This window comes from Natator depressus, chromosome 1 (genome assembly GCF_965152275.1).
Source record: "Natator depressus isolate rNatDep1 chromosome 1, rNatDep2.hap1, whole genome shotgun sequence".
Taxonomy (NCBI): domain Eukaryota; kingdom Metazoa; phylum Chordata; order Testudines; family Cheloniidae; genus Natator; species Natator depressus.
The window spans coordinates 13,530,980-13,547,415 of record NC_134234.1 but is presented as its reverse complement, the minus strand read 5'-3'; the positions used below and the strand labels follow the sequence as shown (position 1 = coordinate 13,547,415).

General features: G+C 49.4%; 1 protein-coding gene across 2 annotated transcripts in view; it reads left to right on the top strand.

Moving 5' to 3' along the window:
- Positions 1-13,079, top strand: part of P2RY2 (purinergic receptor P2Y2) — a 32,045-nt gene extending 18,966 nt beyond the window's left edge. Inside the window, exons 2-3 of one of the 2 annotated variants that reach the window (XM_074942942.1) lie at positions 6,167-6,374; positions 12,008-13,079. In XM_074942942.1, coding sequence (XP_074799043.1) covers positions 6,340-6,374; positions 12,008-13,079 — 1,107 coding nt within the window. In that variant the 5' untranslated portion in view covers positions 6,167-6,339. The remainder of the gene's footprint in view (positions 1-6,166; positions 6,375-12,007) is intronic. The other variant, XM_074942947.1, reaches the window with a different exon arrangement.
- The last annotated feature ends 3,357 nt before the right edge of the window (positions 13,080-16,436 follow it).

The window sequence follows — 16,436 nt, the reverse complement described above, 5'->3', positions numbered from 1 at the left end:
CATGCCAAACCAGCCTGATCTCCTTCTTTGAGAAAGTAACAGATTTTTTAGACAAAGGAAACGCAGTGGATCTAATTTACCTAGATTTTAGTAAGGCATTTGATATCCGTGCCACATGGGGAATTATTAGTTAAATTGGATAAGGTGGGGATCAATAGGAAAATTGAAAGGTGGATAAGGAATTGGTTAAAGGGGAGACTACAACGGGTCCTACTGAAAGGTGAACTGTCAGGCTGGAGGGAGGTTACCAGTGGAGTTCCTCAAGGATCGGTTTTGGGACCAATCTTATTTAATCTTTTTATTACTGACCTTGGCACAAAAAGTGGGAGTGTGCTAATAAAGTTTGCGGATGATACAAAGCTGGGAGGTATTGCCAATTTAGAGAAGGACAGGGATACCCTACAGGAGGATCTGGATGACCTTGTAAACTGGAGTAATAGTAATAGAATGAAATTTAATAGTGAGAAGTGTAAGGTCATGCATTTAGGGATTAATAACAAGAATTTTAGTTATAAGCTAGGGATGCATCAATTAGAAGTAACGGAGGAGGAAAAGGACCTTGGAGTATTGGTTGATCATAGGATGACTATGAGCCGCCAATGTGATATGGCTGTGAAAAAAGCTAATGCGGTCTTGGGATGCATCAGGAGAGGTATTTCCTGTAGGGGTAAGGAGGTTTTAGTACCGTTATACAAGGCACTGGTGAGACCTCACCTGGAATACTGTGTGCAGTTCTGGTCTCCCGTGTTTAAGAAGGATGGAACAGGTACAGAGAAGGGCTACTAGGATGATCCGAGGAATGGAAAACTTGTCTTATGAAAGGAGACTCAGGGAGCTTGGCTTGTTTAGCCTAACTAAAAGAAGGTTGAGGGGAGATATGATTGCTCTCTATAAATATATCAGAGGGATAAATACCAGAGAGGGAGAGGAATTATTTAAGCTCAGTACCAATATGGACACAAGAACAAATGGATATAAACTGGCCACTAAGAAATTTAGACTAGAAATTAGACAAAGGTTTTTAACCATCAGAGGAGTGAAGTTTTGGAATAGCCTTCCAAGGGAAGCAGTGGGGGCAAAAGATCTATCTGGCTTTAAGATTAAACTCGATAAGTTTATGGAGGAGATGGTATGATGGGATAACATGGTTTTGGTAATTAAATATTCATGGTAAATAGGCCCAATGGCCTGTGATGGGCTATTAGATGAGGTGAGATCCGAGTTACCCAGGAAAGAATTTTCGATAGTATCTGGCTGATGAATCTTGCCCATATGCTCAGGGTTTAGCTGATTGCCATATTTGGGTTCAGGAAGGAATTTTCCTCCAGGGCAGATTGGAAGAGGCCCTGGAGGTTTTTTGCCTTCCTCTGTAGCATGGGGCACGGGTCACTTGCTGGAGGATTCTCTGCTCCTTGAAGTCTTTAAACTACGATTCGAGGTCTTCAATAGCACAGATATAGGTGTGAGGTTGTTTTTTTTTTGTAGGAGTGGTGGGTGAAATTCTGTGGCCTGCGTTGTGCAGGAGGTCAAACTAGATGATCATAATGGTCTCTTCTGACCTAAATATCTATGAATCTAATACCTATGAATCTATGATGAAGGTGTGACCCAGAGAGGGGGCTGGAGGTTGGATGGGGACTTGAAGCAACAGACAAGAATTATTTTGGATTGGGTGGCTTGAGGCGAGGTCCGTGTCAAAGGGACGCAAGAGGAGGAGATTGCAGGGGAAGGGCTCATTGAAATTTTCAGGGAAGGACTTGGGGAGTCCAGAAAAGAAGGAACCACAGGACTTGAAACAGAAGGAGAAGGTGGCATGGCTGAGAGTTCTGTCCAAGGAGCAGTACTGCCTGAGGGAGACGTGGTGGTGGCCACAGCAGTCAAGAGTGGCCAGATCAAAACAGCCTGAACTTTGGGAAAGTTGGGATCTGGAGCCTAACTTTGCAGCCTGGGCCCAGCTCTCTGTAGTAGGCAGATTCAGAGAACCGGCAGCTGTGAGGGTAAGGTAAGGCAGGCTCTGTAGTCCAATCCACATCTCAGCCTCTTGCAGTAGAGATGAGCGTGAGCTGAGGATTGACATGGTGGCGTTTGCTCTGAGGATGCTCCTCTGTATTTGTCTAAGGAGCAGAAACTACTGGAGCATGCTCAGGTCCCTAAATGAGCAGCATAACCCAAATTAACGTACCCCCAGTGGTGAGCTGGAGCCGGTTCGCATCGGTTCGCTAGAACCGGTTGTTAAATTTAGAAGCCCTTTTAGAACCGGTTGTTCTGCGAGGGACAGCCGGTTCTAAAAGGGCTTCTAAATTTAACCGGCCAAAAGTGGCGCCTTAGGTGCCGACTCCGTGGGTGCTCCAGCCCTGGAGCACCCAGGGGAAAATTTGGTGGGTGCAGAGCACCCATCGGCAGCTCCCCTCCCCACCCCCGTCCCCAGCTCACCTCCGCTCCGCCTCCTCCCCTGAATGCGCCGCCCCACTCTGCTTCTCCGCCCCCCACCCCAGGCTCCCCGTGAATCAGCTGTTCGCGCGGGAAGCTGGGGCAGGCTGAGGGGCAGACTGCAGCTTCCCGCTCAGGCCCAGGGAGGCGGAGGTGAGCTGGGAAGGGGGGGGGGGCACGAGGAGGGCCACCTGCGCCACAGCAGGTAACCTGGTGGGGGGGGGCGCAGGGGAACTGCTCCCCGCCCCAGCTCATCTCCGCCACCCTCAGCCTGAGCGGGAAGCTGCCACCTGCTTCTCAGCCCTCCCCGGCTTCCTGCCAAACAGCTGATTCGCTGGAAGCTGGCGGGGGGGGCGCGGAGAAGCAGAGCGGGGCGGTGCGTTCAGGGGAGAAGGCGGAGTGGAGGTGAGCTGGGGCCGGGCGCGGAGCTGCCGGTGGGTGCTCTGCACCCACCAAATTTTCCCCGTGGGTGCTCCAGCCCCGGAGCACCCAGGGAGTCGGCGCCTAAGGCACCACTTTTGATGTGATCAGTGGAGGGAATCATAGAATCATAGAATCATAGAATATCAGGGTTGGAAGGGACCTCAGGAGGTCATCTAGTCCAACCCCCTGCTCAAAGCAGGACCAATCCCCAATTAAATCATCCCAGCCAGGGCTTTGTCAAGCCTGACCTTAAAAACTTCTAAGGAAGGAGATTCTACCACCTCCCTAGGTAACGCATTCCAGTGTTTCACCACCCTCCTAGTGAAAAAGTTTTTCCTAATATCCAACCTAAACCTCCCCCACTGCAACTTGAGACCATTACTCCTTGTCCTGTCATCTTCTACCACTGAGAATAGTCTAGAACCATCCTCTTTGGATCCACCTTTCAGGTAGTTGAAAGCAGCTATCAAATCCCCCCTCATTCTTCTCTTCTGCAGACTAAACAATCCCAGTTCCCTCAGCCTCTCCTCATAAGTCATGTGTTCCAGACCCCTAATCATTTTTGTTGCCCTTCGCTGGACTCTCTCCAATTTATCCACATCCTTCTTGTAGTGTGGGGCCCAAAACTGGACACAGTACTCCAGATGAGGCCTCACCAATGTCGAATAGAGGGGAACGATCACATCCCTCGATCTGTAGGCAATGCTCCTACTTATACAGCCCAAAATGCTGTTAGCCTTCTTGGCAACAAGGGCACACTGTTGACTCATATCCAGCTTCTCGTCCACTGTAACCCCTAGGTCCTTTTCCGCAGAACTGCTGCCTAGCCATTCGGTCCCTAGTCTGTAGCTGTGCATTGGGTTCTTCCGTCCTAAGTGCAGGACCCTGCACTTATCCTTATTGAACCTCATCAAGTTTCTTTTGGCCCAATCCTCCAATTTGTCTAGGTCCCTCTGTATCCTATCTCTGCCCTCCAACGTATCTACCACTCCTCCCAGTTTAGTATCATCCGCAAATTTGCTGAGAGTGCAATCCACACCATCCTCCAGATCATTTAGGAAGATATTGAACAAAACCGGCCCCAGGACCGACCCCTGGGGCACTCCACTTGACACCGGCTGCCAACTAGACATGGAGCCATTGATCACTACCCATTGAGCCCGACAATCTAGCCAACTTTCTACCCACCTTATAGTACATTCATCCAGCCCATACTTCTTTAACTTGCTGACAAGAATACTGTGGGAGACCGTGTCAAAAGCTTTGCTAAAGTCAAGAAACAATACATCCGCCAGTCACTCCGAGGCCAGGGTCGTGGTGCCTTCAGTCCTACCCCATTTTGGGTGCTGAAGTTCAATGGTAATCAGGAACAAAAAGAAACCCAGCTCAAAGCCAGGGCCATCCCACACCCCTTCCGTGGTGCCCTGCCCATTAGTCAGGGCTGGTTTCCAAAACAGTCTGCACTCCTGCCAGTTCCCTTCCCATTATCTGGGCCTCCCTTCCAGGAGGAGGGATCTGGCTGACCAGCGAGCTCCGGCTCAGGGCTGCAACCAGCCTCCCCTTCTTCTCCCCACCCCCCCCCGCCTCAGAGAAGCAGAGCTCCAACCTCCTTCCTGGTCAGCACTCACCCAAGTGAGGCCCTCTCCTTTTATCTCCCCTTGCAGAGGAAGCAGGGTGAGGCCAACTGGGTCCACAGGCCTAACACTTTGAGTGCCAGTGAGGAACCAGTCAGCCTCCTTAACCCTCTCATTGCCAATGTGGGGCCTCTCTGCTCCATCTCAAAGGGGTTAGCAGCTGAGCCAGGGATCTCCTTAGATCTCCTTAGACTGGGATCAGTTCTCTTGGCTTCCAATCCAGGGCCCTAGTCACAGACCACATTAGATCCTAGAAGCTAGCTGGACCAGAAACCCGCTGAAAAGAACAATTAAAAAACCCTCTAATCTTTGTGTTACTAATAAAACTGTGGCTGAAAGTATCCCAGTGAGCGTCTCTAGAGTTAGGCATCTACATATGTACGTAGATGCCCAAATAAAAACCAGTGGTGGCTGAGCGCCTGCAGCCCCCAGTGACTTCACTAGGAATTGTGGGTGCTCAGCACCCTGAAGAATTAGGCCAGGCTTATCTAGATGTCTAGCGAGGGAGTTAGGTCTCTCACGTGATCTGCCGTTATTGCAGGAGCACCTCAAGCTTTCAACCAAAGACAGAGGCTTTATTACTGTAGACAGGTGGTAAGAGACAGTCCCTGCCCTAAAGAGCTTAACGGCCTCATTCTCATTTATACCAAGGCTCCTTAGCACTGCTCTGGGAGCGGACAGGGGCCCTCAGGTGGGTGTGAATGGGTGTAAAGTTACTACTTTAAGATCCCTTTACACTGTCAGAGTAGTGTAAATGAGAATTGGTCACAATCTCAATACATACGGCAGTGGGAGAAAGGAAGTATTGTTACTTTAGGGATTATATTATTTACTATATTTGAAAATGTCCTTAGGTGAAGTAATTTTAAGACATCAAATTGACTGGTTACAACGGAGCACTGATCTAGTTCACATTCTGCATTGCCTGTAGCTTGGACAGTGACGTTAGTTTCACTCTCAGGGCTACCTTCTGCTCTTGGTTACGGGTATAATTTCCACCAGAACCAGTAGGAGCTGCATTTGTGTTGCCAGGAGCAGCATTCGGCCCATTGTGTCTAGTCAATTTCACTTTCTGGTTATCTGCATCAGCTCAAGGCTACTGTGTTTGGGGGTCCAAAGTTTAAACTCATGAAAGGCCCGCCTCCTTCGACATTTCCAAACCGCTCACGTCAGTGCTAGTCACACTGGGGTTTGGGACTTTTTTTATTTAAACAGAACCTAAACCTGGGGCCTAAACTCCTCCATACTGACCCTTTGAAATTATTGCAGAGAAACGTGAAGCCCATTTTGTAATCCTTGCTTTCCTGAGACCATGATGAACATAAATTTGGCTGCGCTCCAATCCTTTCACTTCCCTATTGAAGAGCTGGCCTGAGAAGCAACATGGTCCCTTTTTTGTTCTATGGGAAAAACAGAACTGACATGACAGACTTTGTCAGCCACTAGTCCGTTCTAATGCCTCTGTGTGTGTGTACTGCAATATGTGCTCAGAACTGCTTGCAAAGCAGCATCGAGGAGACAGACTGCAAGCAGGATCTTTTCTCTTGAAAACACATAGCTATTTGTCTCCCACACACTGAATCATTTCCACCGTGCGCCCTCCAGGGCAGACGGAATAGTACTTGCCCCGACGTTCACCTCCTACTAGTAATGAAGATTTTGTTTCTGGTTAATTTCAGGACCTTCCTCTGGAGAACATTAGGCTAACTACTCAAGTGCTTCAGCACGACAATTGCAGCTGTGTCTGAGGGCTGCTGCAGAGAGCCAGGCAGATGCCTGTGGAGAAGTAGTCTGCTACGCGCCCGCGGATCTGAAGTCAGGAGACAGTCGACAGATCCTGATCTCAGGTGCAATGGTGTCGATACAGAATAACTCCTACCTGTCTAGGTAAATATATTGCCTCCATCACCATATCTGGATACACTCACAGAACTCTATACATCGAAACAGGGCTGAGAAACTCCATCCCTCCATTCATGTTGCTGGAGGAGGTATCCTATATACATGTATAGTAGACATTTGTCTATTATGCATGGGCTAGTGGAGTAGTTGTTGCCTGAAGTCAAGTCCCAAGAGGTGGATCGCTGCTTTCATTCTTGAGGTGTTTTGATCTTGGGCCCATTCCGATTTCTGGGTGGATGGTGTCCCAAAGCCCAGAGCCTACTGCCAGGAATGTCTCTGAGAGCTGCTACCCCCTGAGCTTTGCCAGCTAGAGCGGTCCTGATGTCCATAGCTCGCAAAAGGAGAGGCAGTCTAAGAGGTAGGGCTCAGGCCACTGCGGGTGCAGTAACCCCAGGACCTGGCAGCTGATCCGGAACTGCAGAGGTAGCCAGATGAGCGTGGGAGGCATGTGAGGGATGTGCTCCTGACATACTGCCCTACGCATAACATCGGCTGCTGCATGCTGGACAAGTTGGCGTTTCCTGATGGTGCTCACTTCCCTCCCCATCAAGCAGTCCAGACGCAATCACCAGGGCGGGAGGTAGTGAGCCTGTGGGTCACTGCGGCTAGAACTTCAGCCGGCAGCCAGGGGTGCAGCCTCCCGGCCAGCCACACACACAAGGCAGCATTGCACTGTGGGTACCAAGGAGCACTGAGGCGTCCAACAGGACCCCGGTGCTGTGTTCCACCTTTTCAAGTGGAGAGCAGACACCCGGAGGCAGAGGCTGGCTTTGGCTTCAGCCAGCTCTTCATGGCATTTCCTTCTCTCCCTCTTGCCTGGGTTGAATTGTATCCAGCTGCTCTTCATCCAGGGGCTTGTCCCATTCAGGTTCCGGAGTCAACACCGTCTGCACGTGACAGGAGATGTAGGGCTGGGGGTCATCAGTGTTTCTGTGGCACCGAAGTCAATAGCATCTCACAGTCTTCCCTAGATGTCTGACCTATCTATTGACTAGGACAGAAGTGGGCCTTGTGGGACTGCACACAGGGAACATAGGAGCTGCCAGACAGGCTCAGACCAGTGACCCATCTAGTCCAGCATCCCGTCACCGGCAGTGGCCAGTGCCAGATGTGAGAGGAACAGCTGCCCATCCTGACCCTTTGGAGGGTCATGAAAGAAGACAATGGAGTTGCTCTGGATTTGCTTTTGGGAGTCAGTAGATTTCCACGAGGCATAACTGAGATCAACATTTGCCATCATGGGAAGAGAGAATGCCATGTTTCCCTCTGGTCCCTCCCCTCTGCCCTGTCCCCGGTCTTGGTCAGTGCTTGGATGTGTCATACGCACACGCTGACATTGTTCCATCCCACTCCCAGTCCTTGCGCTGCCTCTGGGGAAAGGTCAACCTGCTCCCTTTTGTGTCCTTGCATTGCTTGGCTGTCGCTCCCATGCGATCACTCAGTGCAGCTGAAGTAGGATGTGGGGGCAGCTGAAGTGGGATGTGGGCGGGGGTCAGGCAGCCGGGAGCCCAAAGAGACACAGCAGGTTTTGTTGTAGGAATTTAGGGCATTTGCTCAAACAAAGGGGAAGGTCGGGGGCAGGTCTCTCCAGACCTAGCAACCAACTAGCTTCATGTTGCAAAAAGAAATGTATATTAGGATACTAAATAACAATACACCATTGTGAGCCGGTGGTGTTCTCCATAATTATATGGCCAAACCAAAGAGCAAGTCCACTATGGGCTCATTTTACAGTATGTGGGTATGTAACTCTCCACTCATCAGCTAAACTGCCCTCATGTGGCGTGGGGGGAAAACCTCAGGACCTTCAGCTCAGAAAACTACTTGTGCTAATGGAGATACTGCATTAGATGGAAGTCTTATACCCTCGTTTTAGGTCTGCCAGTAGATGGCGACATAGCCATAGATTCTTAAGCGAGTCCAAGTCCAGCCAGCAGGGGGCAATAGTATGCAAATACACCAGTTAATAACCACACTGAGTAGCCATGGTGCTAAATCCACACTGAGTAGAGCACTTTTCATGTGTAGGCCTCAAAGCGCTGTACAAAGAAGTATTATTCCCGCCCCCCTTGTAAAATAGTGATACTGGAGCTCAGAGCAGTTCAGTGGCTTGCCCAGATTCACTCCATGGGTTAATCCGTCAGCACCCAGTTCTGTGCCCTACCACTGGGCTGGCCTTAGGGCAGCCTAGTGAGTGCTCTGCACTATTCTGTGGAAGAATTGGATTTGATTTTCTTCTGATCTTCCCTGGGCTATGGAAGCAGCGCATTCAGCTCTGAGGGGAGGGAGAGGCTTATGACCAGGCGTGGCCAGCTTGGGAGCGATGTTGAAGCTGTATCTCTGGGTACCTGTGTTATGGACCAATGAGGAATGCAATACAGGAATCAACCCTTGTATGGATGTTAACACTGCCAACATGTATACAGTGGTGTACATAGTGTATAGGAACAGGACAGTATCCCTTTAAATCGTATGTGAGCCTTCTAGTGGTGCTCACGGTGTTCTGCAGCCAGAGCAGCAGTTTGTGTGTAGTGTTGTGTTAAGTGACATGGAATCCAATGAGCCAAAGGTGTTAACATAACCCAGTCACTGTCCAACAGTAAGACGGTAATAACTGTCCTGTTGGGTAAAAGAGAAGTTGAGATGAGCTGGAGCTGCTGTTGTTGTTGACGTCTGGTCCTGTTTCATCTCAGGTGGTGTTTGGGAATCAGCAGGAGGAGCTAGTAGGGGTGGTGATGTCATCTTGGTACCTCTCTCTGGCTTGGTCTGGTCAGGACATCTCAGGACGAGCCCGGGTCCCAGGAAATGCTGGGGGGAACAACCATGCCTCTGTCTGTTCTTCCCATTACCTCCCCAAAGTCTCTTTCTTTAAGGACCTCAGAAGGCAGTGGTGGGTGGAATAGCCCATCCCCTCATTATTTTGTCCCTTGCGAAGGCCTCATATCCAACACACCCATTTTGGTTCATTAATTTCCGGACCCACATTTTCTTGTTGATTAAGTCCAACAGCAACAGAGTCCTTGAATCATATCAGCGGGGCATTTTGTTTAGACTAATGGAATCTGTCTCCCTTTTATCCCTTTTCCCTTCAACAGCTGTTATTGTGACATCTTACGAACTCTCACATACTTTTTACATTTAGCATGAATGTGCAGGCTCAGTTATTACAAAGCAGCTGTACCTGGCCTCTTTGTATTGGGGACCCAGCGTTGACTATTTGGCGCCTTGAAATTTTTTGGGTAAAGAGCAAGAGATACAACAGCGTGGAACCCATCGGTGCTGAGATGTGGGGCCCTTTGGCACATGGCATATGTAACGGAGCCGGGGGCACCTTGCTCAGGAGAGGTTTGGCTCTGAACAGGATAGCTGTCCAGAGCAGACACGATCCTTCCTCATTTTACCGGATTGCTGATATTAATGTAACCCGCTATTTCCGACAAGCCACGCGTCAGATGAGAATACCATTCTGCATCTGGCTAGCAGAAGTGATGCTGTGTGGTATGAGCAGCTCTGTTCGATGAGGCTGCCACCTGGCCAGTTTTGGGCTTCTGAGTCCGGGTGCCACTTAGGGTTGCCAGGTGCCTGGTTTTTGGGGACCTGGCACCCCTAAATGGCATCCGAACCAAAAGTTGGGTTACTGCAGGGTGGGGGAAGGCGCCGGGTCATTAACCTGTGCCAACCCCTGACCAGACAGGCTTCTTGAGATGATCCAGTGAGCAATTGGGGTGTGGGGGGGAGGGAACGAGCGACAGGGCAGAGCCTTGGGGAAAGAGACAGGGCAGGGGCGAGGCCTTGGGGATCCAGTTACCAGCAATTAGAAAGGTGGCAACCCTACCGTTAGATATGATGTGTACCAGTGGTGTCTGGGCAGCATCCACATTCCAGAAAGCTGGGCCCGTTTTCTCATACCCCTCTAGTTTACAGTACTCTACTCGGGGTGGGTCTCATTATCTCTCCTGAGATTCTGGACTGAGTCTTTCACACATGGACTGTCTGTGGTGAGAGGTAAAGCCCTCCGGATGGCTGGAGACAAGACTCAAGCGCTTCTGCCAGCTGCACGAGCACTCAGCTTCGGCTGAGTCTGCCTGGGCTTCTGGAAGTGGAGCTCGAGGGCTAGGCCCTGTGAGACGCAGCATGGAACTTGGGGCCAGGAGTGGAGTGACTAAGGTAGTTTTAAGCCACCTTCATACCATCCCAATCCTGGGCTGCTCCAGAGACTTTAGTAGCCCCCAGTGTGATTTAGACAGCCGCAGGGGCCTGTCTAAGTTATGACAGCCTTCCAGGGCTTCTGTATGGGCTGCAGTGCTGCCAGGAAACTCTGCAGTGCAGCCTGCTGCAGCCCCAGCTGTATCCTCAGCACACCCCTTATGGCAGGGCTTGTCATGCCAAGGGGTTCCCTCCCTGAGCAGAACGGGGGATCTAGGTCCTCTCTACACTGCAAAGGGGTCAGAGCGAAGGTGAGGACGACAGCGCTTATGTCAGCCCTTTCCAGAAGAAAAGCATAAAGGAGGAGGCTTGCTCCAGCTAGCTCTAGAGAAAATGACTGCGTAACACTTACATACGTATCTCCCCACGGCTCCCCTGAGTCCTGCTCGGAAAGCAAAGCAAAATTGAACCCAGCTGCCCCACCTTATGCCTTCCCTGCCCTCGAGGTTCAGAGGATGCAGATTTTCCATGACGCAGGTATTAGCATGCAGTCATTCTCATGCACTCCCCATGTGTGCGATTTACATGCTGATTTTTCTTATGCTCTCTGGTGACCTGCTTCTACAAGGGGCTTGTCTACATTGCTGCTGTGGTTAGAAGTTGATAGATGTTTTGCTCCGTGTGTGTGTTCCTTCTGTGTGCCGCCCCAGCCCTGCGCAGACAGCTGGCACGGCAGACCTTGAGCGAACCGCCTAATGACCACAAGATCTGTTAAGGGACAAAGGCACCCAGTCAGGTTTATTGTCAATGAAGTATGTCACTAGTATCCTGTGGCACCTTAGAGACTAACCAATTTATTTGAGCATAAGCTTTCGTGAGCTACAGCTGAGCTCAAGTACTCCTTTTCTTTTTGCGAATACAGACTAACACGGCTGTTACTCTGAAACTAGTATCCTGCAGACTCTATCAATCCACTAATTCAGCTATACCCATAACAATGGACACAGCTTAAGTCGATGTAAGTTGCATCACATCTGCAAAAAATGCCAAATATAACTTTGGAAACTAAACTTAAGGAACTAAGCTGCATCCTTCCTTCCACCAGTGTGGTTCTGCTTCATCCAGTGTGGTTCTGCTTTCCATGCCCACGGCACAGTTGCCAACTTTCACATGATAAATAAGCACCCTGACTTTCACAATAAGCCAAAAATCAAGCTAATCCCATTTCAAAACAAGGCCAAAACAAGCCAGTCCCTAAGAACCCCAACACTCTGTGTGACTAGATCCCCCCCGGCGTGCAGTCTGGGACACACACACACACACACACACACACACAACAGTCCTTACAATGTGACTCATCTCTTCTGCCCAGTGATACACTGTCTTGCTTGAGTTCTCATCCAAACATATTTACTCTCCCATTTCAATGAGCCACCCCTGCATTCGCTGACGGTTTACTTCCTGTTTTCTAGGGCAATGGAGAACTTTATGGTTCTGCGCTCCTGGAACACAAGCGCCAACTCATCCACTGTCGACTGCAGCGTGGAAGACAACACGTACAAGTGCAAATTTGACGAGGAGTTCAAGTACATTCTGCTGCCCGTCTCCTACGGCATCGTGTGCGTGGTGGGGCTGTGCCTCAACCTGCTGGCCCTCTACGTCTTCCTCTTCAGGATCAAGACCTGGAACGCCTCCACCACATACATGTTCAACCTGGCCGTGTCCGACACGCTCTACGTGGTTTCCCTGCCCTTGCTGGTGTATTACTATGCCAAGGGGGACAATTGGCCTTTCAGTGTGGGCTTGTGTAAAATAGTCCGTTTCCTGTTCTACACCAACCTCTACTGCAGCATCCTCTTCCTGCTCTGCATCAGTGTCCACCGTTTCCTGGGCATCTGCTTCCCGCTGAAGTCACTGCAGTGGGGCCGTGTCCGCTACGCGCGGAGGGTGTCAGGGGTGGTCTGGTTGGTCATAATCACGTGCCAATCACCGGTGCTCTTCTTTGTCACCACCAGTGTGAGGTGCAAGACTATCACCTGCCACGACACGTCGAGCAAGGAGCTCTTCGGCCAGTTCGTCATCTACAGCTCGGTGATGCTGGTGCTGCTGTTCTGCATCCCTTTCCTGACCATCATCGTGTGCTACTACCTGATGGCCCGGAAGCTGCTGCAGCCCACCCGGGGGACCTCCAAGAGGTCTAAGTCCAAAAAGAAGTCAGTCAAGATGATCATTGTTGTCCTGGTGGTCTTCATCATCTGCTTCCTTCCTTTCCACGTCACTCGCACCTTGTACTACTCCTTCCGGAGCTGGGACCTTAGCTGCGGGACCCTCAATGCCATTAACTTAGCCTACAAAGTGACCAGGCCCTTAGCGAGCACCAACAGCTGCCTGGATCCCATTTTGTACTTCTTAGTAGGCCAAAGGTTTGTGAAGTTCGCAGGCAACAAAATGCCAGTGAAAACTCCAAACCGAACGGCCCTGAGGGTAACTCCCACCAGCAACACAGGAACCAGCAACAACCTAGATATGATAGCCAAAATGTGAAATCCAAGCCTGCTACATTTCTGTCCACTGTCCTGCCACATTGCAGACTATTCTGTCTCCATGGTGGAAGGACTTCTCCACCGTGTGTAGGGGAGTCTGGCATGTGGCCATTATGCATGTGTAACCCACTGGTGAGTCTGTTACAGGTCCCACTCTGCACTGAGTTACAGAGGATCTGAGTTGTTGCAGCCCCCAGCTACAGAGGCATGACTCGTTAGCTAAAGCTGCAGCAGCTCTTGCTTTTCGCTCTGAAGGTCCTACCTGTGGTGGGTCAGCCAAGGTGACGGCTGTCACCCATTGGGTTGATTCCCTAGGCTTCAGGTGTTGATGCTTGAGCAGGAATGGCTCAACAAGATACACCTGGGTGTATGTCACCAGTTTAATGAGCTTGTGGAAATAAGGTGCTGCTTCGATGATATATTGTAATCCCATATGCATGTCTTCGTTCAGCTCTGAAACCCAAATACTCCTCCTCCAAACCCGCTCCTCTCTCTGATACAGAATGGTGTCTATCCAGGAGTGAGAAAAGACTACCTGCTGCATGGTGGTCAGGCCAAAGAAGTGACAAGCATGCTAAAAGAATAATAGCCGTGCTAAAAGTTCATACTGGTTTTTCTAAAACAAATTTTTTCAAAAAAAACCCCAAACCCGAACCCACCTGTCGATCTTATTGAAATGTTCTGCCTTTCACGACATTTTCTGCCATATTTTCTGTTGATGTTTTTATCAAGAAATTATTGCAATCGGCAAGAAAAGCAGTGCGTGAAAAATGCCGATAATTATTTTGATAAAAATTTCAATCCGAATATTGACTTAAAATATCTCCGAAAATGGAGCTCTGGGAAATGGAAAAGACTTTGACGTTTTTCACAAAATCATTTCCCCATTTTTCATCCAGTGCATCTATTGGGGAAGTTTTTATCATTCATATTAGGGATGTGAGACTTTTCGCCTCACTCCAAGCCGGGGGGATGACTCAGCAGAAAAGTAGTTAAACTCTGCAAAGTCTTTTCCTCCTGGGTGAATGTTTAGCACAAGAAAGGAAAGTAAGTAAATTATAGTCAGAAAGGAAACAGAAAAACTCCCCAGCAAGGGGTTCTACCCACTTTTATGGGTTGCCTGACCTTCCCAAAGGCAATAGCCCTCCTCTGTCTCCCGAGTGTTTGTTCTCATAGCTTTTCTCCAGAGACCACTGCTTGTTCACCAGGCACGGGATAGTGCTGCCCTACCCTGTCACACCCAAATTCTAAAGGCTTTTCGAAAGCCATAAGGCCTCCAAACTGCAGCTTTTACTAATTGCCCAATACTGACTTTAATTTTGGGTGGGGTTTCTTTTTATCCTTTCCCTAGTGAGAAAGCGATAAGGCCTTTCATGATATAGCTGGCCAGGCAAACCGTGTAAGCTCCATCTACACTGCCATTTATGTTGGCAAAATTTTATGTCGCTTGGGGGTGTGAAAAAACCACACCCCCTGAGCGACATAAATTTCGCTGGCGTAAGCGGCAGTGTGCCCAGCCCCATGTCAGCGGGAGAGTTTCTCTCACTGACATCGCTGCTGCGGCTCATTGGGGGTGGTTTAATTGTGTGACGGGAGCGCTCTCTCCTGTCGGCACAGAGCGGCTACACGAGAGATCTTACAGCGGCGCAGCTGCATTGGTGCAGCTGTGCCACTGTGAGCTCGCTAGTGTAGACGTGGCCTAAGCAACTAGATGTACAGCAGCTGGGAAACATTGTTCTAGCATGGAGGCGACAGCACGCTGCAACTTTTAGCAATTTGCCAGGAGCTGCAGCTAATTGAGAAAGGGCCCAATTCTGCCACTTTTACTCAGTACTGAGCCTGACTCAACCATGGGCCAGATCCTCAGCTAGTGTAAATCAGTCTGGCATTATTAAAGCCAATGGTCCTCGCTAGAAAATCAGACAGTGTTAGAACACGACCGAGAGGAGTCAGGTTAAGTAACATGATGTTAAACCCTACTTTGTAGTCAGTGGGCTTGTCTTCACTGCCAAGTTATAATGTGAGTGTTGCCCCTAACTCGAATCCTGCCTACACACGCAAACCCTTAGCTCCAGGGTGGTGGTGCTTTTAACTCGAGTTTGCTGGCCTATTAAGGCGTAGGAGCTAAAGCTTGAGTTAGTGCAACTCATCAGCTGCCAACATGACCACTTAAGTGTGGATGCAGGCTAGTCCACAATTCACTGGGAAAGAATTCATAAAGTGGCTCAGCTTACGGGAGCGCAAAGAACCGTGGGAAATGACCCGAGAAGTCTTAGCACCACACACGAGTGAGTGCAACGCCAGTGTGAACATAGTTATTTCATAGTGTGGGTGCACTCACTCAAGCGAGGCTAAATCAGTGGAGATATCCTGAGATAACTCTGCAGTGAAGACAGACTAGGGACAAGTTGTATTCAACATCATGTCCACAGGTTGTGGTTAATCCTATCCTTCCACTAGGTTTTAACCCTGACTAGCTGAAATGAGGTTAACGTGGCTTGCCCCTGATTACACTGATTTGTAGAGAAGCAGAATGGTCCAATGGATAGAACATGGTCTTGGGTGTCAGGAAAGCTGGGTTCTGTTCCTATCTCTTCTACTGTTATGACCTGGATTATACAGGAAGTTGGTCTAATGGTCCTTTCTGGCCTTAAAAGCCATAAGTACATAGCTGAGTTTATCAAGGTCTAGCATTTTCTATTGAACACAAAGCCCAGGGTGCTACACTGATTTACACCTTCTGAGGTTCTGCTCCCATGGAACTAGTAGTAGATTACAGTACTCCTCAGTGTGCGTAAGGTTGCTAGGATCTTGCCCATGATTGTTAAAATAAATGTGCACCCTCCCTAATATTTGCTTGTGCTTGTATCTTCCCTTTTGGAATTGCTGGTGGGTTGAGTTCACAAGCAAAACAACCTTCATGTTGATCAGATTTGCCCACTCCCTTCCAAGATTCATATGCCCATCAACTGAGGCATTTGAAGCTAAGACTGGAGAAAACATTAGAAAATGTCCTGCACTGGTCAGGTCTAGCTGAGCTAATAGATCTTTTCCATCTCTAATTTCTAGGTCTTAAAAATGGTCCAGCCCAAGCACAAAATTTCTTGCCCTCCGTTACCAACATGATGATGATGATGAAAAATGGGTGATGTTTACTCACCCATAACAAAACACAACACAAAACTGCTTGTCCCAGAGAAGTGGGTGAGTAGAATTTTGCAAGAGCAGACATGGCTGCATTTTGGGACTATGCAGATAACACTGTGCCCCCATCTAAACCCACTGCTAGGAATAAGACCTCTCAGTTTCTCCTGTCCCTAGATTTTACATATGTGTGGTGGATAAAGACACCCAGCGG